At 36.7% G+C, this 24,072-nt stretch overlaps 3 protein-coding genes across 3 annotated transcripts; 2 read left to right on the top strand and 1 right to left on the bottom strand.

The window, feature by feature from the left end:
• LOC126673440 (cyclic nucleotide-gated ion channel 1-like) lies at nt 1–5,493 on the top strand. The gene is made up of 8 exons (XM_050367590.2): nt 1–172; nt 602–747; nt 1,186–1,753; nt 2,132–2,344; nt 2,902–3,185; nt 3,481–3,592; nt 4,020–4,256; nt 4,611–5,493. The coding sequence occupies exons 2-8, from the start codon at nt 719–721 to the stop codon at nt 5,310–5,312; spliced, it is 2,145 nt and encodes a 714-aa protein (XP_050223547.1). The 5' UTR covers nt 1–172; nt 602–718; the 3' UTR covers nt 5,313–5,493.
• A 1,002-nt stretch (nt 5,494–6,495) lies between these two features.
• On the top strand, nt 6,496–12,981 carry LOC126671946 (cyclic nucleotide-gated ion channel 1-like). Its single transcript, XM_050365788.2, has 7 exons — nt 6,496–7,164; nt 8,361–8,718; nt 8,981–9,193; nt 10,011–10,309; nt 11,177–11,288; nt 11,425–11,670; nt 12,096–12,981. The coding sequence occupies exons 1-7, from the start codon at nt 7,136–7,138 to the stop codon at nt 12,774–12,776; spliced, it is 1,938 nt and encodes a 645-aa protein (XP_050221745.1). The 5' UTR covers nt 6,496–7,135; the 3' UTR covers nt 12,777–12,981.
• Nucleotides 12,982–13,686: 705 nt separating this feature from the next.
• Nucleotides 13,687–23,888, bottom strand: LOC126671938 (plastidial pyruvate kinase 4, chloroplastic). Its single transcript, XM_050365774.2, has 5 exons — nt 23,753–23,888; nt 17,737–17,815; nt 17,264–17,637; nt 14,947–16,593; nt 13,687–14,076 (listed from the first exon to the last, which is right to left on the bottom strand). The coding sequence occupies exons 2-5, from the start codon at nt 17,797–17,799 to the stop codon at nt 13,953–13,955; spliced, it is 2,208 nt and encodes a 735-aa protein (XP_050221731.1). The 5' UTR covers nt 17,800–17,815; nt 23,753–23,888; the 3' UTR covers nt 13,687–13,952.
• Nucleotides 23,889–24,072: the final 184 nt, after the last annotated feature.

Raw genomic sequence — 24,072 nt, 5'->3', positions numbered from 1 at the left:
TATTTTTTAAAAATTTAAATCGAAGAAAACAATCAAGAGAAGAACCAGTCAATTGCTAGGAAGCTTCCTCTTCACCCATCTTTTTCCGTTCCAAGTCATCACTTCGATATTAACCAGAAAAGTCTCAGCTTTGAATTTGCTCAACTTTTCTTTTCAATCTTGTCCTTCACTGGTATGTTTATTTTTCTCCAATTTCTTATACTAATTGAGTTTTTAGGACAGTTATAAGCATCAAATTTGGATTCTTTTGACTGTTAATTTGAAGTTTTTGTCAACGGAATGTTTTAATGAAATCAAAAACGGTTATTTTGTATTAAACTGAAAAAATGCCGATAATTTAGGGCTAGGAAAGTTTCCTATTTATCCGGGTACGAACTGAAACAAATAAAAGATTAAATTTTTATATTTTTTCACATTTGTACGGTAAATGTACTGCAAAGTCTTAATCTTTTTATTTTGAAAAATATGTTGTTTTTGATTCATTCATTGTTTTTAGTGATTCCGGCAAAAAAAAATGTTTTTAGTGAGATTTGTTTAGTGTTTGAGTTGAGGGAATGTGCCTGTTTTAATGTTATATTTTTACTTTGAAACTGTTGTACAGGAGTGTATGTCTGCTTATTTTGCGGTACATGAAGAGGATTTTTCGGTTTATTTATGTATTGAAGGCTGATTTCTCAGTACAGTTTGTAACTTGATTCAGTTAGTTCAAGTTATAGACATGAATTATCCACAGGAGAAGTTTGTGAGGTTTGTTTCTATTAAATGTGCTTATGTATGCATGTAGTAGTTTCAGTTTTTGCTAACTTTTGTTTTGTTTTGCCTTTTGAATTAATGAAGTACTTCCATAGTTTAAGCTTAAGACCCGATTAGTGGAATTGTGTCATATCTTGTCTTCGTGCCATGGCACCAGTATGTTTCAACCCTTGGTTGGACTACCACTGGAGTCTCCAAGTATACTTCCATGTGTGATTATACTTGTAGTTTAATTTGCAAATTTAATGATCTATTTGGACATCTATGGCTATGCCTGCCCGTCATCAATTGTTTCCGTCTTGTCTTAAAATGTGATTTGCTGTGATCATTCAGTTTTTGGGTGTTCTTTTACATTTCTTATCGTTGTTGTCGCAAAACTTATTTTTTCCATTTACAGTATAGATTGAGATTTCTTGTTGATTATATGTCCAGGTTTCAAGATTGGAAGTCTGAGAAAAGTAATGAAGCAAGATATTCTGCGAATGATGGGATACATTCAGGAAAATTTAGGATGACTACAAATTGGGTTTTAGAGAAGTTTGAAAGAGGATTTGAATCCGGGTCTGAAAATATTAAAAGGATTAGAAAATCAATAAAATCATATTCCTTTAATAATGCTGTTGCTAAAGGCTTGAAGTCTAGGAATAAAATTCTTGATCCACAGGGGCCATTCCTTCAAAGATGGAATAAGATATTTGTGTTATCATGTCTGATCGCTGTTTCTTTGGATCCTTTGTTCTTTTATGTGCCCGTGATTGATGATGATGAGAAGTGTCTTGATCTGGACCACAAAATGGAGATTACAGCCAGTGTTCTGCGTTGGTTCACAGATATTTTTTATATTATTCATATCATATTTCAGTTTCGGACCGGCTTTATTGCTCCATCTTCTCGAGTCTTTGGAAGAGGTGTCTTAGTTGAAGATACTTGGGAAATAGCTAAGCGGTACCTGTCAACATATTTTTTAATCGATATTCTTGCTGTCCTTCCTCTCCCGCAGGTGAGGGATACTTCTCTTCTTTGCTTGTATATTCTTTTGACTTGTTAGAATTTTTTCAGTAGGGAGATCTGTACTGATGTGCAGGATCTTCCTTTTGGAATTGTATGGACTTTTTTACATCTCTTATTAAAATCCTCCTCCCCTTAATCTTAAGCCTCTGAAAAACGTCTGGAGGATGGCCTCAACTATTCATCAAACCAAGTGCGATTGGTTTATATTAGAAAAGAATTGACTTAGAAATGCAAGTTGTTTTGAGTAACCCAGCCTACCTAGGTTTAAAAATGGCGTCGAAGGAATTTTTATTGATCAATGTTCTCTGTGTTATTGTTTTTATAGCTCATAATGTTTGTCGATTTCTAACTTGCTTTTCTGTTCTAGGCCGTAATTTTTATCATCATTCCAAAGATGAAGGGCTCAAAAGCTTTGAACACGAAGAACTTGTTGAAATTTGTTGTTTTTTTCCAGTATGTACCGAGGTTGATGCGTATATATCCATTGTATAAGGAAGTTACAAGAACTTCTGGCATTCTTACAGAAACTGCATGGGCTGGAGCTGCATTTAATCTGTTGCTTTACATGCTTGCTAGTCATGTAAGTGTTGATACTAGGAAGCTATTACTTTGTTCTTGCGAACACTTTCATGCAAAATCTTACTAGCCACGAACATGACTTAAAGTGTACACAGTTGTTATCTGTAGCATGGGGGCATGAGGTAGATAACTAGGTCAATTATAACTATTTTGCGTTTACATGGTAATTCTCAAAGTTTCAAGGAGTGCGCATATTGAACTAAAAATAGCTACCAACAGGGTTACTGACGCTTAAAAATATTAGGATATGGGAGATATTCACCTCTTTTTATGTAAGTGTGTCAGTAGAGTCAACTTATGTCGTTGAGTGTTTGGTATCTGTTTTGCCTTTAGTTTTCACTTCATCTTAACATGAACGACTATTGCATTGAAGCATTCTGAATCTCTGATTCTGATGACGCCTATGATTTTGGCATGTGCATTTTTGATGTTTTGATTTTGACGTGCTTAATATCTTATTTACCCCTAACTTGGGAGAATTACAGTTTTGCATGCTTCTGGACTTCTGATCTAGCTTTTGTTGCCATTATTTATTGATTGATCAGTTACTCTTTCTAGGTACTTGGAGCCTTTTGGTACTTGTTTTCCATAGAAAGGGAAAGCGTGTGCTGGAAAAAAGCTTGTGATAATCATACTGGCTGTGTACGTGATATGTTGTATTGTGGTAACCAAGCGGGAGTAAACAAAACCTTTCTGGATGATATCTGCCCTGTACAAAACCCAAATACAACAGTTTTTAACTTTGGAATATTCCTCGACGCCCTTCAATCTGGAGTTGTGGCTTCTAATGATTTTCCAAGAAAACTATTTTTTTGTTTCTGGTGGGGCCTGCGAAATCTGAGGTATTTATGTCATATTCTCTTTGCATCATTCTTGGAAACAATCTTTAATGTTCTTAAACTGCATTGTCCTGGACATAAATGACATCTATTGATTCTGGTATATCTGTCTTATCTGGCGGCGGTTGTTCTGTCTTGGTAAAATGTAATTTTTTTCAGTCCTGTGTAAAATTTTGCTTAATCCCCTTTTCTATTTTGTATTTCTCAATGCATTTTTGCTATAGATTTTCTAGCATCTGAGTTCCATACATATTTAGAAGGGCTAACTGGTGTCTCGTTTCGTGTTCCTTTTTTGCAGCTCTCTTGGTCAAAACCTTGAAACAAGTACTTTTGTTCCGGAAATTTTATTTGCAGTTGCCATTTCTATCTTTGGCTTGGTGCTGTTCTCGTTTCTCATCGGAAATATGCAGGTTGGTGCCTTTTTATCATTATTATTATATCTTGTGCTCTCTGCAAGCAACCTGCTTAAGCGTATGAACAGAATTAGTTTTTCAATGCATTGCATGCACCACCCTCTGCCTGTATCATTCTCACAATCGGTAAAGGCTCATTGTTATCATGAATTTTTCAGCTGTTACATTTGATGTCATTGATAGTTCTAAATACTTTCTAGTGGAATCTTTCATTATCAATTTGTTAAATTGGTCGCTATATACTGTTTTAACTACATTTATTCTCTCTCAGTTGAGTTGTTCAACTTGCTCTTACAACATTAATTTTTTGAAGTTTACAATTGTTGGGTTTACCTGATAAGTTTTTATGAGCAGAATTTTTGAGTACAAAATTCAGTTTTCTTGGTTTGAAATTTTTTCATAACCTAAACTTGCCGTGAAACAGACATATTTGCAATCCACTACCACAAGGTTGGAGGAAATGAGAGTAATGAGGCGAGATGCAGAGCAGTGGATGTCTCACCGCTTGCTTCCTGAGAATCTGAGGGAACGGATTAGGCGACATGAACAATACAAATGGCAAGAAACCCGAGGTGTCAATGAAGAAAATCTTGTTGGCAATCTTCCCAGGGACCTTCGAAGGGACATAAAGCGTCATCTCTGCTTGGCCTTGCTTATGAGGGTGAGTCTTTTCTCCTTTCTTATTTAGGAGGTCAATACGCTGTTTCAGTATTTTCCTTATGAAATGTTTTATTCTTCCTTGTTTGAATCAATCCAGGATAAGCTACAAATATTTCTCTTTTAATTTTTTACATCCAAAACCTAACAAAACCAAAAACTCAAATAAAACCAAACCAAATTTGTCAATTTATTTTTTCATTTTCGGTCTTGTGCACCCGTAATTGGAACCATCCATAAGCAAGAGTAATATAATTTGCTTATTGGAGATCACAATAAAAAATTCTTTTCCTTTGAAACCCTTTCTTTACTCTGCGGAATTTTTTTAATTTTTCTCATGTCCTGAATACGTCAATAGGTGCCTATGTTTGAAAAAATGGATGAGCAACTACTAGATGCAATGTGCGATCGTCTAAAGCCAACACTGTACACAAAGGAAAGCTACATCGTTCGAGAGGGAGACCCAGTCGATGAGATGCTCTTCATCATGCGAGGGAAGCTATTAACAATAACCACTAATGGCGGAAGAACCGGCTTCTTTAACTCTGAATACCTCAAGGCTGGCGATTTCTGTGGAGAGGAACTGCTGACTTGGGCCCTAGATCCCAACTCCTCATCCAATCTTCCTATATCAACGAGAACTGTTCGAACTCTTACGGAAGTCGAAGCATTTGCCCTAGTGGCTGAAGATTTGAAATTTGTTGCATCTCAATTCCGCCGGCTTCACAGTAAGCAACTTCGGCACACGTTCAGGCTTTACTCGCAACAATGGCGGACTTGGGCAGCATGCTTTATACAAGCTGCATGGCGTCGATATAATAAAAAGAAGCTCGAAGAGTCTCTCCGACAGGAAGAGAATAGGTTGCAAGATGCGTTAGCCAAGACGAGTGGAAACTCGCCGAGTTTAGGTGCCACTATATACGCGTCGAGGTTTGCTGCTAATGCACTTCGTGCTATACGCCGAAGCGGTAGCACGCGTAAGGCAAGGATACCGGAGAGGCTTCCACCGATGCTACTTCAGAAGCCTTCAGAACCTGATTTCACAGCTGAAGAACGATAGGTGTAGATTTGTTTTTATTTTCTAAAAAATGTATCTGATTGTTGTGTACAGAGTAAAATAGAATTACTTCAGCCAACAAAGGAATGAGAGTAGAGGAAGGAAGCATGCTTGTGTAACTTACTGTATTACATTTACATGTTGTGTAATGATATATATAAATTGTATTTATTTCCAGCTTTAATTCGCTTTTTATTAAATTTTTTGTTTAAAGAGTTTTTTACTATTAATTTTACAACAAAGGTATAATTCTGTCATATCAGCTCCAATTAATGTATAATACATTGATCATATTTTGACAACTCATCTGAAGGGTAAATGATATAAAATGCTAATTCATGGTGTTCTTTATAAAACCGCAAATTAATTTTAATTGATTTTTTGTACCAAATTTGTGGGGGTAGACTAGACCTTTGTTGATTAATTTTATATATCCATAGTTGTTTTTGTATAAAACGTGATTTTTAATCATTTGCATGAGACAACATCTTTTGTTATTTTATCTTTTTACTATAAAATCTTAGAAAAAAGCAAGTTGCTAAAATAGTCCAAATAAACTGCGATTTACTTTTGAAAAAAGTTTCAAAAATAGTCCAAAAATGGCAAAAAAATTGAAAATGCACTTTTCAAAAAATATTGTCACTCAACATCTAAAAATTCTCGTTTTATATGCTCCATATTAAAGATGCATTAAAATGTATTATGACCTACTCTTTATAGGAAAAAATAAACGCGTAAAAGGTGAATTATTCTTATTTTTTACAGAAAAATGAAAATTTTGGATTAAAGTGTACATTTGAAATTTTAAATGATTTTTTGATAAAAATAAATAAATAAATGATTTTTTTATAATTTTATGGTTAATTCTTTTCTACTTCTTTTGGCAAAGATTCAAATTTGCGCCAAATATTTTATACTGTTGCCTCTAATTTATAGCGCCAACAAGCACCTGCTCAAATTATCATCTCTTTTGATACAATTTGTTCAAACTACACAATCAAACAATAATCGCCGAGCGCAAATAATTTCCTTGGATTTCATCGCCAATTTCTAAGAGTTCATCGCCGATTTCTCTCCTTATAAACCATCCGAGCATTTGAAAGTCGTCTTAATTAACCTGCGGCAGCTCCACCTTCCTCTTATTAGCAGCAGAGATGCCTGGTTCGTATGTTTTACTTCTCTGTGTGTTATGGTGATTAAGCTTGGGATTTGTATTTTTTTTTGTCAAATTTCATATCTGTTTGATTTTGGTAGAATTTATCCTGTTTTGCTTAAGGAGGGGCATAAATAATAGAATTTGACTTGGTTTTAGAGCAATTGGATCTACCAATAAATATAAGGGCCAGTCCTTTCCTCACTGTAAACATGAAGGGGAATGTTATACCTTTTTCCTTTGCATATAATTTTATATTAGATAGAACGACACCTCACATGATCTTTTTAATTTTTTATTGTACGATCTGTTTTTTTTTTTTTTGTCAATATTAACACTCTGTTTGGATGAGTTGATTGTGTAAAAAGTGAAAGTATAAAAAGGTGGAAATAGGAAAAGAAGGGAAAATTATATATACTCTTTTTTTTATATAATTTAAAAGGATTGTAAAATAAAGAAAGATTACTATAAAGTCTATAATTATGAAAATAGTCTTTAAATTTGAGAAAAATGAAATTTTAGAAAAATGAAATTCTAGTATCTATAAATCTAGTAAAATTTCCTTACCCCCAATACAAACAGAGCCTAAAAGTGAAGTGTAGAACTCAAATTTAGTAACTTGTCAGTTTAGTTACCTTCCATTTTACCAGTAGGTTTGTTCTTTAACATAGTCATGGAGTGCTGGCAAGTGATTGTTGCAAGGTTTGTTTTATTTCTATATTTTCAGCTTTTATTTAGTTATTATTACTCTAGTCTTGCATCAAGATATCTATGTAAATTAGCTGGATTCAAGTCTTTATTATTTCTTATTTATCAGTTGATGATTTAAAGGTTGACACACAGCATACTTGGCAGTTGCAAGTTTAACCAATCACTTATTTGGAACTCCTTTAGTTACTGTAGTAAGCTATTAGTCTGCATACAAGTACTGCATTTCGTTTTCTGTTAATAGGGCTTGTTTCTCGATTATCTCTTCCATGAATTTAGGCCATTTACTTTGTAAAGTAGCTGAGACGTGTCATGAAGAAGTTTGCTTTCTTCATCCTGTTGGAAAGTGTCAAAAATCGGGTTAGTTTCGCTATGGTTTCACTAATGTCTCACTGAGTTTCTGGAAAATAGAAGTTTCAAGCGGGATTTTTGACCTATTTCTAGTAAAATTTGGTTTCTTGGTTATTTTGTTATGTTAGGGGCAATGGGAAATGAGTCTATTCCTATTGGATAGAAGCATGGGAAAACATTTAATTGCTTCTAGGCTAGGAATTTAGTATATATAAACACTATTAACTCTTTGATTTGATATAAGAAAAAATCTTCACGGCTGCTCTGAGGATGTAGGCAATTGACAAACCTGGTTAAATTTGTGTTCTTGTGTGATCATTTCTTATCATTTCTATTTTGTTTATTATTCTTGTTCAATTATTGTTATGCAAAAAAGCCTTTTGTTCTTTTTGCAATTATTTCAATGGTTTTATTGCGCGTGTAGCTTTCACAACACGTTCTTTATGAAAAAGGCGGTGGATTGGAACTCCATAGCAACATTTTTACTATTTCTTTTGGTTCTGGTACTACTTTTAGCTGAGTATTTCATGTTTCTGGATTTTTGCAGCTTGCAATTTGTTGGGTTTGTTTTTTCGTCGTTTTCATTTAGCTGCACTCTAAGTATTTGTTTCTCATGTTGCTAGGATTTCTTCATTGGGTTTCGATTTCCATTTTGTGGTTCTGTTTGCTGGCCATCTTCATTTGGCCCGCCTACTCACATTTTGCTTCTTAATGAAAATTGTAATATGCTAAAGATATAAATTCCTTGTACGCAATTGAATATGTTTCTTTAACATCGATGTGGCTATGCTTATCTCCGTTTTTCATTGGAAGTTACTGACAAAGGTTAGTTGTATCAGGAAGCGAGTTTTTGACCCACAGGAGCCATTTCTTCGAAGGTGTAACAAGATATTCTTAGTATGTTGTGCAGTTTCTGTCTCACTAGACCCCTTGTTCTTTTATGTCCCTGAGATTGATAATTCTAGAAAATGCCTTCGGTTGGACAAAAAGCTGGAAACAGTGGCTGCTACTCTGCGTTGCGCCTTAGATATCTTTTACATATTCCACATCATTCTCCAATTTCACACTGGTTTCTATGCTCGTTCTCATATAGTAGTTGCACGCAGTGATCTTGTTGTAGATTCGTGGATGATAGCAAGAAGGTATTTGAAATTATACTTTCTGATTGACATTCTGGCAACACTTCCACTCCCACAGGTACAGAGACCTTCTTCCTGCAGCCAAATTGCATGTCCTGTGTTTATATGGATGAAAATTTGCTTAGAGTATATTGGTCTAGATGAAATTATGCCCCTTTATCTCATGTATTCTCCATACATGCAACTTGTGTTGCTGACATTTGGGTAAAAAACTTACTGATTAACTTTTGTAACTTGCTGGTTCGAATTTCTTCTTGTAAGACTGAGTTGTATGTGGATATCTCACACATTCGACACAATTAGCCTGATTTTACATGCAGGTGGCTATTTTTTTTATCATTCCAAAAATGGGAGGATCAAACGTTTTGAATACCAAAAATTTGTTGAAATTTATCGTCTCGTTCCAGTTGGTTCCAAGGTTACTTCGATTCGGCAAACTGTTTCAAGAAACAGTGAACAGTTCTAATGGGAGGTCAGGACTCTCAAGGAATAGAGTCGCAGTGGCTCTCACTTTTTACATTTGGGCTGCCCATGTAAGCTTCTATTTCATTCCATAGTTATCTGGCATTACTTAAATTTGATTTTCTTGTTGCTTAATTTTACATTTGCTATTGCTTAATCAATATTGTTATTTTGCATCCATTCTTACAAACTACTATCTATTTAAATTTGATTTTCTTGTTGCTTAATTTTACATTTGCCGTTGCTTATATCAATATTGTTATTTTGCATTCATCAGGCTTTTTCTTTAAAAGCTTATACAATGATGATGGTGGTGAATATATTAGTGCTAACATGGCTAACTTAAGGTATCCTACAAAATTTTTCATGTCCTTACACTGCTGAACGTATGCATCAAACTAGGATTAATATTAGAACCTTGCATTGTCAAGCTTAGTTGCCTCATATTTTTGGTTTGAAGCTAACCAAACAACTGTTGCTTTACTTATATCATTGGGTCAAAATGGATTTACTATCTTTAGTTTGAGGTTGATGGGTCCATTACATGATATAAGCTTGCCTAGTTGCTCAAGGTTGCACGCAACAATCAACATTAATTATGATGAGACTCACAATCTGGTAGTTAAACTAGCTACTAGTCGCACTATGTGATCTCGATCTGTTTCTCAACATTGGCTCATTCACTAATTCGATGTGAAAAATGCCTTCTTAAATTGCACTTTAACTGAGGAGGTCTTCATGAAACAGCTGCAAGGTTTTGAGAACCCAATCATGTATGTCATTTGCATTGAGCATTATAAGGGCTAGAACAATCTACAAGTGCATGTTACCACATATTTGCACAATTTCATACTTCTATTGTTGATCAGAAGATTCCTGTATTTTCAGGTTCTTGGGGGATTTTGGTATTTGTTCGCTATAGGACGGGAAATGGATTGCTGGCAAGCAGCTTGTGGAAGTCATGCTGAATGTAATAGCAGTGCATTGGATTGCAATGGACTTTCTAAAGATGAATATTACCAAAAGGTTCACATGATTTTGAATACTAGCTGCCCTACTGATTTCGAGGGTGGATCACCCTTTGATTTTGGCATATTCATCAATGCCCATAACTCTGGCATCCTGGAGTCGACAAATATTTGGCTGAAGCTCATGTACTGTTTTTGGTGGTCTCTACAAAATCTGAGGTTTGTAAAATAAATTATTTTGTCACTTTTGATGTTATATGTTGGTAATATATATAAGTAAATATTTAAATTTGTCAATAAGAACTCGTGTGCTCTTTTATTTACTTTTCTTCATATTTTGCTATTCTTAGACCTTGTGCGCTCTACTAGCATGCAAACTGTGGCAATAGACATAGAGCAGAACGCAAGAGTAGAATTTAATGTTTTTGGTACATTGATGATTTGGCAATGATGATTTATTTATAGAGATGTTTTCCTGTTTTCTACTGTCCACTCTTCAACCACTGCGATCCACACAGGCACTGTATAGTTCGTCTTTTTAAAAAAAATTAATACACTTGCCCTACAATTAAATTCATCCTAGATTTAGTCACTCAACCTTTTTTTGGTGTTGATGAAAAGATCAGCTTCTCTTGTTGAAAAGAGTTGTAACTTTGGATATAATTCAGAGCTTGTCGCTATTACCAATTTATATCAACAGACGAGCTCAGAAATAATAGATAATTGGTTTAGAATAACTTAAAGGAAAAGTTTAAGTTAAATTTAGGGTGTATAGGGAAGCTAGACCGAATAGAAGATCAGGTAAACAGTTAAAATATGTACCCTGACTGTCTAGTCTATGATATAGAAGGTATAAAAGTAGAAGGTTCTAAGCGCAACACTTCCCTTGCACATTAAATTTTCTTTAGTTTCTTATCAATTGCATCTGTTGCAAGCTTGTGTTTGGTCATGCATGGATGTGTATTGCTGCCCCTTTTATGTCATCATCCTTATAAGGATATATACATCTGATGATAACTTTGATCTCAAAAATGAGTGTGATCACAAGTCTTTACACCTGTCGTTACTCATTCAATACTGTTCCAGCACTTTAGGTCAGAACCTCAAAACGAGTACTAGTGTTCTGGAGATCTTCTTTGCGCTTGCCATTTTTGTTTGTGGCTTGGTGCTCGTCTCCTTGGTCATTGGTATTATACAGGTAACTTTATGCAGTCACTTTTTTAGAGTTACTGTTATATATATGTAACTTATTTGTATCTTTCAATTGAAGGCTTTATGATCGGGTCTTACTCCTGACATTTTGATATTTACTGACATTACTTCCCATGAAGCAGGAAACCATGTTGTCAATGATGTCGTCAAGGATAGCAACAGAGAAGATGAAGATGAAATGGCAAGAAGTAGAAAGCTGGATGGACACTCATTTCCTTCCGGACGTATTCCGAGAGGATGTTAGGCGAAACCAACAACTCAAATGGGAAAAGAACCAAGTTCTTGATGCAGATAATCTACTAAATAATCTTCCCAGCAACCTTAGAAGGGACATAACACGCCATCTCTGTGGGGATATAATAAAGAAAGTGAGTTTTCACCTTTGATTTATAGGATGTCAGTGCTTTTGTTAATTTATTGTTCCTCTTATAAAAAGAATTCTGCTACCTTTAATATATGGATAAATTCAAGATTTTTTCTGTCTGACTTGATTCCGAGACGCTTGTTGCTTTGAATTTCATTAGCGATCAGAATACAGAAATTCAGTTTCTTTAGTTTCCATATCTTGAAAAGATAGTAAAACGAGAAACTCCTAAGTCCTAAGTACTTAGGTGGTGGTACTTTTCAGTCCTCGATTATTTTTTGTGTCTCGTAATTAAACTAGTTATGAAAATGATCCATGCATCTCAAGGTAATTAGAAGTTACTCACCAAGTTGAAAATCTATTCATCTTTAATTAAAGCACGCTATTCTTCTATGTTTTCTCCTTAATATCGGGAGTGTATTTGTCTAGGCGCAAATTTTTGAAGATCCGAGTGAACAACTTGTGGATGCAATATGTGAACGACTCAAGCAGACGGTATATGCAGAGAAAATCTATGTCCGTAGAGAAGGAGACCTAGTTGATGAGATTGTCTTCATCATTCGAGGCGAATTATTAAGCATTAGAAACAGCAGTGACAGAAATGGCTTGTTTAGCTCTGTATACCTTAAGGCTGGTGATCTTTTGGGAGAAGAAGTGGTGTCGTGGGCCCTAAATCCCATCTCTTCCGTGTATAACCTTCCTATCTCGACATCATCTGTTCGAACCCATACTGAAGTTGAAGTATTTGTCCTAAAGGCTGACGACTTAAAATTTCTTATTGCTCAATTCAAGCTTCATCGAAAACAACAGTATGTACCCAAGTTATACTCACAATATTGGAGGACTCGGGCAGCATGCTTGATACAAGCTGCTTGGCGAAGGTCTCATAAAAACAAGCCTGCAGACTTTCTCCTTCAAGAGGACAATAGGATGGAAGAAGCATTAGCCAAGACAAGTAGAAACAACTTGCTAAGTTTAGGTGCTACCATGTATGCCTCGAGATTTGCTGCTAACGCACTCCGTACTCACAGGCATACTCGCATTTGTGAGCCAAGCTTAACGGAGAAGCCTGCAGAACCTAGCTTTACAGCCAAAGAACATTATGTGTGAAGATACTATTAATTCTCTGTTATTTTTCTATTTGATTGTGATGCTAATCGACATTAAATTTAGAACTAATTCAGCTGTAAGTAATAACTCTGGTGTTTCTGCAATTGCATGTATGCTAGTTCAAGCCCTTACTCGAAATGATGCTGAATTTTAGAGGTTTTTGTACTTCATTCTATTAATTTCCTATAAAGTGTTCTTTTATCTATCTCTCTACAGTATGTAGTGTACATAAAGTCGCAGAAGAGGTCCGTCGCAATCAAATTCTTTTTTTCTTTTGATTTCTTTAGTTTATAGTGTTAAAGTGGGAAATCCCACATTGGTTGTGTGTGTGAGTGGACATGTGTTTATATATTGGTTGGGCACCTCCACTTAATACCAATTGGTTTTAAGATGAAATCTAACATGGTATCAGAGCCTTGTCCATTCACACAATTTGAGTTTGGCCCGGCCCACGTGAGATTTACGTGAGGGGGACTTTGTTGCTCGGCCCGTACACGCTACGCGTGAGGGGGAGTGTTAAAGTGGGAAATCCCACATTGATTGTGTGTGTGAGTGGACATGTGTTTATATATTGGTTGGGCACCTCCACTTAATACCAATTGGTTTTAAGATGGAATCTAATATATAGTGTTTAAATAGTATTCCAAGTCATTGCAGATGTGTATTCAGTTTCCGTGTGGTTAAAGTATTTAAATAGTATTCAGAGCTTGACTATAACGTTGTATAACGATGTTTCAACTCTTAACAGGTTGATATATTCATGACAGGACAATAATTTCTGAAAATAGAAAGAAAACCAGAACTGAAAACAATATAATTTAGTCTACATTTGATTCTTAATTTTTGTGATGTTTTTCACTAGTCATCAGCATTATAAAGGCATCTATATGCTTTAAACCTCACTGTAATATGTAATACAATACCCGACTCATGTAGTATTCTAAATAAAACAAAACGGTTTTACATATTTGTGTTTTTAAGGTCTCGGGGAATTTTTCTCTCCAAAGATTCATACTTCTATTTAAAAATTACTGATAAAAAAAATAAAAAAAATATAAAGCTATCAAAAGATATATACAGAATTGTCGAAATAAATCCGGTTGTCAAGCCTTTGACTAATTCAAATAGAATTGCCATTGCTGACATTGGAGAACTTGACTAGTATCAGAAGAAATGCTACAAAGTATAATCTACCTTTATGTCTGTTTTCACCTTTGTGGAGTTGGAATGAAGAATGTTGTCTAAAGTTGAAACTGCTTCAACAATGTGCTTCCCTTTATTCATCATTATACAGCTTACTCTGTCATCACGAATAAAATACACCAAAAATTAGAACATATCACAAAAATTTAATTCATAATTAAGATAAATTAAAGAAAAAAACCCATTATTTTGATATTATAAGAATTGTTAGTAAGAACTACGTTCATAGTGATGAAACAACCACAGGGGCGAAACGAAACATTACTTGGGAGCAAAATTTTCACGTATTAAAATTTTATTTCTAATATATAAGATATGAATATAAAGATAAGGTGGATAATACATTATTGAAAGAGAGACAATTTCATAATTTAACAATAATAAATATCATGTATTTGTCTTAAAAAAAGAAAGGATTAAAAGGTTGGGAGTTGCCCACAACCCACCATGATCAAAGTGTGGGTTCACCCCTGAACAACGACCATCAAATTTAATAACTTATTGGGTGTTTGGTTTAACTGTTTTGGAGTCGAATGGGAACTGTTTGACTCCAACAGCTAACTTAAGTGTTCGGTTACATAGATTTAAGATGGATGTACAGCAAAAAAGACCAAGAAACAGTGGCGGAAACACCCCCACTCTGGGGTAGGCTCTTAAAAACAGGTAAATTTTGTAGTGAAGTCGAGGCTAAAGGGACGTTGAGCCCGGGCTGCCGGGAGGTTAGAAGTAGACTAAGTAGTTCACATATCATTTAGCCTTGGGCTAAAAAGAAATCCTGCCTCCAAGAAATGATCCTCAATTAATATGTGAAAAGATCTTGATATAAGATTCAAGGCCATGAGTGCCTATAAATATTGATCCATGTTAGGACCACACGTAAAAAAACTATGCAAGTTTAGTGCCACTTACTTAGAGAAGCCAATCAGATATATTAATAAACAATTCAATCACACGAAGTACATCTTACCTCCTTCCATTGGCTGCATCAGTGATCTCAGCTCGAGTGGGTACACCAGACTTTACCAGCGATTCTAATACCTGAGTAGCCCATATTACTGGTATATTTGCAGAACCACAAAGAGAGATAATTTCCTCCTGCATATCAGCCAGCTTTTCCCACCCACATTCCACTGCAAGGTCTCCTCTGGCAATCATTACTCCTAATGGATTTGCACACTTCATTGCCTCCAACAGCAACAAAGGCAATCTGTCAAACCCACTCTTTGTCTCAATTTTCAACACAATCCCAAGTTTTTCAAGTTTCCTTTTCTCCAATTCTTGGTGAAGCACAACAATATCGCGAGTATCTCGTATAAAAGAGACACCTAACATGTCGCCATGAGCAGCAACAAACTCAAGATCCACAAGATCCTTTGAAGTCAGCCCTTCAAACCGAATAATGCTCTCTGGGATGTTTATGGATTTATCAGATCCAAGTTTCGTGCCTTTGAGACCAGCATGAGTGATCGACACTACAATCTCTGATAAACTTGTTCCTTGAATGGTTCCCCAAATTTTGCCGTCGTCAAAGGCTATGGGCTCACCAGGTTTCACTGAATCAAACAGGTAACCAGAAGAACAGGTGATCCTGTGAGCACCACATGTGGATACAGATGGCTCATGTTCTTGAGAAGCACTATCTCGCGATATGATAAGTAGGTCACCAATTCTAAGTCTGACATATGGCTCAGTAGCTGGGACATCTACCACCTCCCCGACAAAAGACCTCCTGTTCTTTCCCTTCAGATACAATTTTGTCCCTGACTGAACATAAGCAGTTCTAGTACACTCAGCCACATATCCAGTTCCGGAAAAAACATGAAACTTTTCAGCAATCTTCAGTCTCCTCTTTTTCCCTCTAGCATCAGAAAATCTTACAATGTCACCCACCTCAATCCGTGTGAGAAATTCTTGGTCATCTATGTATAAATTTGCATTAAGAGACAAATGAGGAGGAGGACCAACTTCTCTGTGTGACAGCCAAACTTGAGCAGGAGACATTAAAGTCCCAAAATCAGTTTTTTTGGGAGAAATCTTCATTGCAGCAGGACCAGGCTTCAGTTTTCCTGTTCGGAGCTTTGGTCCAGCTAAATCCATGAGAACTCGACAAGGTTTTTCCAGCATTTGAGAACTTTCTCTTACTCTTTTGATTATCTCACTCCAAATACTAGGAGTCCCATGCGCACAGTTGATACGGAAAATGGAGGTCCCCGACTTCATAAGATCAGTAATAAGTGTTTCACTTATAGTAGATTCCTCTCCAACTGTTACCATGATGTGAGTGGTTCTACCAGCTTCTGGTCGGCCCAACAACAATTCTCTATTAGAGGATGCAATATTCTTCATTTTTTGTACCGTGTAGGCTGCAAATTTTTGTTGATCTAATCCCTTATTAGAGAATATACCACCAGTGATGTTTTTATCAAAATTTAGAGTGTTGGATTTCATGTTCTCCAATACCCGAATAATTGCCGTAAGACTTGCAAGGACATGTGAATTGATAGCCTCCAAATTTAGAAGTCCAATTAAAGAGAGATCGTCTTTCAGCTCTTCAACATCAAGGCATCGCAATGCCAAATAATGTATCAAGTTCGTTGCACTTGCCAAATAATTCCTGTTTACATAGAAACATAGAGATAAGATGCCAAAAAGAAAATTTGCTTTAACCAATTAATTAAAGCCCAAATGGCCTAAATATTTTATTTTTACTTTGGCCAAACAAATTAGAAACCCAAAATCAATGAAGAGTTAGTTTCCCGGAAGTGGCAAATAACCATTATCAAGTTACAGGAAAAAACTAATTCCAGTTGGATAATGGGACATATTCGAGGGAATAGAAGAAACTGTGGATTATGGGAACATAGCTATAGGAGTATGTAACTGCAGTATAAAAAGAGAACCAATACAGCAAGAAGAAACCCAGTCAATTCTCATCAACACCAACAGAATCAAGATAACCAAAACTTTCTCTCAAATCTCATAGCTTACCACTTACAGTTTGTACAACAACTTCCATTTTTACTGATATGTTTCAATTTCTTTCCAATCTATCCTGCTTAGATTCAAGTGTACTATTTTAGAAAGCTTGAGAATTCAATAGTCATTTAGGTCCTTTAATTACTTGAACAATCAATCATATTAACACCTAGCACACCCTTAATTTAACTTGTGCAAATTCCAAATCCTTCAACAGGAAACAGTATGTGCTGATTATATAAGAAACTGAGCTAATAGCACAAAAAACACTTAGTTTCCAAGTTATAATGGAAAGAAAAAACAATTACCTATGACACAATTGAAGTTTAGAAGCATTCCATTGCTCTGATGCTAAAACATGCAATTGAATAGCCTTCAATTTATCAAGAACTCTCCCTTGTCTTTCCAAAAGTTCAACACTATGAACAAACTCTGCTTCCGAAACCGAACCAACAACTTCCACATCCGAAACATGAAAGCTTTCGTCATTTTCATAACGCAGATCACGCTTTCGAGTTCCTCCATCAAAACCGTCTAATTCCGCTTGATCATTTTCATTAGAAAACGCAGAAGCTAAAGCTATCGGTTTTGATTTAGTCCTAATCGGCCGCCTTCTATTAAACCTACATGATAAATTAGGGTTTGAGAATAATAACCCTAAGAAATCCACTGACTGAACCGCCTGAGAATTAAAAAAACAAAAAAATAATCAACACATATTTATAATCGGAATTTTCCACATTATATACAGATAGCCAAACAGAAGCTAGTAACGACATACACGGATAGATATTGAAGTGTGCAGATTAGTGATTGCAGGAGCTGAAATTGAATGAAGCTCCATTTAAAATCCCTAAGACCTGCAAAAAAAAAAAATTAAAAAAATTGTGCGGAGTGATCAGGTAAAATATGAAGATTTATTAGATTATGGAAGGGTTAAGGTACAAATATGACCCTAATGTTTACCCTCAGGCTCACTTTTCCCCCTAATGTTTTTTTGTGCTCAAAAATGACCCCGACGTTTAGGAAGTGGAACAAATTGGACCCCCAGTTAACGGTTGAGTGTTTCAGCGTTAAGTCTGCTGACATGGAAGCAAAATAGCCGTTGCCAAAAGCAGATGTGGCATTTACTCATGCCACCTACCCTCCCTCCATGCCTTAATCGAATAGAAGAAACCTAAAATTGAAAAAACTTAACCCAAACTTCATTTTATCCAATTGAAACCTGCAACTTCAAGCAAAATCCGAAGAACCCAGCATGTCGTCCTCCTCATCTACAGTCGACTCACGCACTCGTCGGAACGGACCAGCTCTTCAATTTAATTATGAAGGGCCTCCGAGGTTCTGTCATTGTAGAAGTAGGGGGGTGAGGTTGAAAGCTCCATTAAGAACATCATGGACTGTTGAAAATCCGGGGCGAAGGTTTTTTAATTGTCGTTTCTCAGTTGTAAGTTAGTTTTTAATTTTGTTTATTATTTATAATTTGCAAAGGTGATAGCTTAGTTAACTGTGTTCTTTGTAAGTTGGTGTAATTGTTGGTGATTCTGAATCTATTGCTTTGTGTTGACAGAGAAATCAATTGAACTCAAGCAAGTGCAATTATTTCGAGTGGTTTGATGATGCAGTCAACAGTAGGAATGCAGATGTGATTAATGATCTTGTAGAAGAGAACTCGGTTTTGAAGAGTGAAATTAGAGTCCTGAAGTTGCAACTGAGGCAAGATGGAGGAGCAAATCATAGTGAGTTTGAAGCTGAGGTTGATGGTATGTGGACAGAGTTGAGGAGATTGAAGAGAAAACATGTCATTGGCAAAGAAGAAATTAAGACTGCAACAAGAAAGAAGAATGTGGCATATATTTGTGCTATTATTTCATGGATTGTATTGGCATTTGTTCTATTAGTGTAGGATTTTTTGCTTTGTAATTGGAAATTCCTTTCAGCAAGTTTAATGGCAATGATCTGTTTTATGAAAAGTTCTTCCACCAATCAACATGATTACAAACGTTTTCATAAAACAGGCAAGTCTGTGTTCAGTGCCCTATGTTACAAAAGTAGTGCATGACATACACTAGTTGTTCATGTCATCACCAATCCACCAAATTGTTTGAATAGCAATCTAAAAGACTACAATAGTTTTTCAAAACAAACAAAAACAGACTATAGTATGATCATAGACTCTGGTCAGTTTCCCTATTCTGCAAGCCAGCAACTTGTTCATCCCTTTGTTGCTGCAGCTGAGAGGTTGTGATACTAGGACCCCCCTGCCATTGTAATCCAGGAATCGAAAAGGGCAAGTCTGTGGCATAGCGAAGTTCAGTTCCATCACCGGTGAATTGGACAGTTCTTGCATAAGACTTTGTCTGAGTCTGAGCTTGAGTCTGAGGCCTTGCCATCCTTATATCTCTTTCATTTGCAATAGGCCTTCTAATCTGAGGATCCGGATCAGTAGCCATATGTGGAGGCACAGGTGCAGTTGCAGGTTCAGTGCTCCTTTCTGTTGCCATTCCAGGCTAACAAAAACACACAAACACCAACAAAAATACCAAATATCAACAAACCACATAGCATATACAAAATATCAACACAACCACATAGCATATACAAAATATCAACACAATAACACATAGCATAAAACACACAACATATGAACTTACATCCATGATAGTTTCCCCTGTAATTTCATCATAGCTAATCCCATAGCCTCTCTCTGCAGTTAAGTTTCTTGTAGCCATCATGCTTGTTCTTCTTGCCATTGCTGCAGCTTGCATCCTCTGCCCAACAATTGTTCTCCTTTGGCCAGTAGGAGCTCTTGAACCAGACCCTCTGCCAGTTCCTCTTGTTGTTGGTGCAGAACATGCACTTGGGCCAGCTGAAGTACTTGCACCAGCAGATGATGCACTAGGGGCAGCAGAAGGACCCATACCAGCTACTGGACCCATCCCAGCTACTGGACCCATCCCAGCTGCTGCACTTATCCATGAAGGAGCATTGGGCCCTTGATGGCCTGCTGAAGCACTGAGCCAGACAGGGACAGTAGGCCCATGTGGTAATTGTTCTTCTGGCTGGGCCTGTCCAATAACAGTTAAAAAAATTACATATATAGCCACACTAATTTAAATAAAAAATTAGGTTCATTTTGTTACCTGTGGAGGTCTGTTCAGGTTTTGGCAGTTTTTTTTGTTATGGCCCTCTACTCCACACTTGCCACATTTCTGTTTTTTGCCTTTTTTGCTTAGCCTTGTTCCTGGTTGGGACTCATGCAGACCTCTAATCCTTTTCGTTCTTGGCCTCCCAGGCATATTTGGGACTGGGGGTGGGTCCATTGACTTGTGCTCATCTATTCTGAAAAACTTTTTCCCAGGAACTGGCTGCATAGAAAACTGATAGGCTGCCAAATACTTGGACTTGTGATAATACAAGGATATGTGAGCCTTTGGATCAACCTTCAGGTGGCGCATTGCTGTCATTGCATGGGCACAAGGGATTCCTGTGAGTTCCCATGCTCTACAGGTGCATACTTTCCTATTCAATATAACAGTATGCTTGTCCTCTCCATCACCTATTTCAAAGCCATGATCCCCATTGAATACAGCTTCACATGTTTCAGCAGCAAGCTCCTTGTTATCTTGGAATAAGTTCATACAGACTGGACTCCAAGGGGTAACCCATTTGTCTACAAGATTCCTATTTGCAGCTATCCTGGTCATTGTCTTCAATCTAATTTCTTCAAGCATAGACACTATTGGCTTATGCCTTGCTTCTCTAATCCAAGCATTGAAACACTCAGATATATTGTTGTCAACAGACCAGGATGAGCACCTGCTTGTGAAGTAGGCTCTTGACCATGTGTGAGGTTGATAATGAATCAAGTCTGTGACTGCTTCAAGCTTCACCTCAGCCAGTTTGCAAAGATTTTCTTTAAAATCTTCTGGATATGTGCTCCAAGCACATATCCAGAACATTTTCTCCATCTCACCCCCTCTCCATATCTTGCCCCAATTTGCAAGGATGTGCCTTGCACACATACGATGCTCCACTTCTGGTAGCAATATTTTAACTGCTTTGATTAAGCCCTACAATACAGCAGGCAACACAATACAAATAAACATCCTCATACATTTCACAGCAACTTTTAAATCACAAAAAGATATAAATCAAAGCAAAATAAACCACATAGCATACCTTTTGCATGTCTGACATGAGGGTTATGTGTTTTCCATCCTCAAGATTCAGCTCCCTTGACAGCCACCACAAAAACCATCCCCAGTTGTTCTTAGTCTCCTTGTCAACCACAGCCCAAGCAATGGGAAACATCTGGTCATTGCCATCCTTTCCCACAGCTAATAATAAAATGCCTTTGCATGTCCCTTTAAGGAAGCAGCCATCTAACCCAATAATTGGCCTACAACCTGCCAACCAACCCCTTCTACAAGTATCAAAACAAATAAACATCCTTTTAAACACCCTCTTCCCTTCTCTCAAACTCTGAGTACATAAGTCTATATGTGCAGTGGTTCCTGGATTGCTGCTTTTCAGAGCTGCAGCATAGGCCTCTAAATACCCAAATTCAACCTTGTGACTGCCATTTAACTCTTGTTTTATTTCCCTTTTAGCTCTTTTGCACTTTGCAATTGAGACCTTCACCCTTAGTTGCTCTTCCACTATAGCCTTTAAGTCCTTTGTAGCCATATCTGGCTTCTTGTACAATTTCTTCTTCATAAAATCAGCAATGAACTTTACAGTACAACTAGGATTTTCAAAAATCCTGTAACAGTCATGCTCTGACTTTAAGGTCTTCACACACAGCCCAGGAATGTCTCCTTCTTGTGAAATGTGTATCACAAATGGACAGTTTTCACTTGTGACACAAACTGCCCTAATTCTCTTGGTCTCATTTGGCTTGATCTTCAACTTAACCCCCTTGTAGACAGCATACTTTGCAAGTGCTAATCTAGCTTCCTTAACATTAGTAAATGTCATTCCAATTTGAAAGTGAGGTTGTCCAGGCCTTACCTCAAATGGAACCCCTGCCACAGGCTCCTCCTCACTGCTACCATCACTGTCATCTCCCTGATCATCTGCACTCTCATCAGTACTGTCTATCTGAGGATAATCAAAGTCATGATCCTGGACAGCATGATCTGCCACAGGCTCTGTTTCACCCCCCCCCCCCCTTCTCTATTCCCCTGTGTTGGATCTACCTCACCCCTACCACCTGCTTGTTGCTCTTCTGCATAAACACAACTATGTTGTGTACCTAAATTGCCATCTTGGAACATATGGCCCAGCTCATCAACTGCATCCACATCAAACAACCCAGTCCTGTCAAAATCCTGCCCAGCCATATCAAACAACCCACCTCTAGGCCCATGCTGCCCACCATGCTCTCCAGGATCAGCAACTTCTTCACCAGGCCCAACCTCTTTACTCCCTAGCCCAGCAACTAACTCATTATCATCCCCTACACCAGGCCCAACCTCTTTACTCCCTAGCCCAGCAACTAACTCATTATCATCCCCTACACCAGGCCCAACCTCCTTACTCCCTAGCCCAGCAACTAACTCATCATCAGCAATTAACTCATCATCAGCCCCTACACCAGTATGGTCTATGCTAGCAGATGAGGGACCTTCTATACTCAACATAACATCATGAAATATAGGCTCATCTATTGCATGATCAGCATACAAATCTATCTCTGACAACCATGAATACCTACTAACATACTTAAGCATTTTCTGAACTCCTTCATCATTATGCAGTAAAAATAAACCATCATTCAAACTTCTACCAGGCTTAAGCACAAATATGTTTTTCACATTTTTAAACCCTAATCTGTTCTCATATCTAAACACAATGTCATCAAATCTTAAGTAATCACAATCAAAATTATAAACTGTCTCAACATCTCCATTGATGTACTTTAACTCAGGATCTGAAAGCCATTCACCTCCATGATGAAAATTAATATTGATCCCCTTTTCCATTCTGCATTAGGGTTAAATGTACCAAATTAGGGTGACATAATTCAGGATATGGCAGTTCAAACAAATTAGGGATTCTTAATATAAAAAAAAAAACCAATAATGCACAGCAAATTAGGGCTATTGTAAATTGAAATATATTAACAGTATCCCTAAACCCAATTCAACTTAAATTAGGGTTTAATTGAACAAATCAGTTTCTAATTTCACAATGTGGTCCCCTAAAAATTTATTCTTTTTTTCCTCTACCCCACAACAATAGTTAAATATTCATCAATTATTAAAGTGGTCCATCAAAACCGACCCCAATAACATCAATCAAAGAGAAAAAATTAAAAAAATAGGTCAAAGAATCTTACCTTTTTCAGACCCAACGTGCTGCTCTTGGTCTTCTTCGTCCTTTATTAAAAAAATGGAGTAAAGAGAAGAAACATGTACTGCCCACAGTAAATGCACAGAGAGAAGAGGGTAATCCCGTTTTCAAGAAGAGAGTAAAATGAAGTTAATTTTTTCAATTTTAGGGTTCAGAGGTTATTCTATTCGATTAAGGCATGGAGGGAGGGTAGGTGGCATGAGTAAATGCCACATCTGCTTTTGGCAACGGCTATTTTGCTTCCATGTCAGCAGACTTAACGCTGAAACACTCAACCGTTAACTGGGGGTCCAATTTGTTCCACTTCCTAAACGTCGGGGTCATTTTTGAGCACAAAAAAACATTGGGGGGAAAAGTGAGCCTGAGGGTAAACATTAGGGTCATATTTGTATCTTAACCCATTATGGAAATGATGAGAAGTGTAATTGGTTAGTTAAAACCTGATGGAAAATTTAATCTGTTTTTTTTTTTTTGAATAATTTAATCTGGTTTTATTTTAGTTGCAGAGGTGTGAATTAAAATTAGTAAATGAGATACAAAGAAGGAGATGAAGAAGGAAAGGAAAAAATGAGAGGAGTGTGGAGGGCGTGTGCCGCCGTAGATTCTATTTGAGATTCAATTTAATTTGATACGTGGCAGTATCTGAATGATCTTTTCTGGTAAAATGTAAGTTTAGATTCTTGTACTGTCACACTTTTTACAATTGGATTCCTATACTTTTATTTTATTTAAGATCGAGTCCTTATTTTTTTTAAATTTT

The sequence above is a fragment of the Mercurialis annua genome, linkage group LG3, assembly GCF_937616625.2.
Source record: "Mercurialis annua linkage group LG3, ddMerAnnu1.2, whole genome shotgun sequence".
Taxonomy (NCBI): domain Eukaryota; kingdom Viridiplantae; phylum Streptophyta; class Magnoliopsida; order Malpighiales; family Euphorbiaceae; genus Mercurialis; species Mercurialis annua.
Note: the sequence above shows the minus strand (reverse complement) of the source record. Positions and strands in the feature narration are given on the sequence as shown.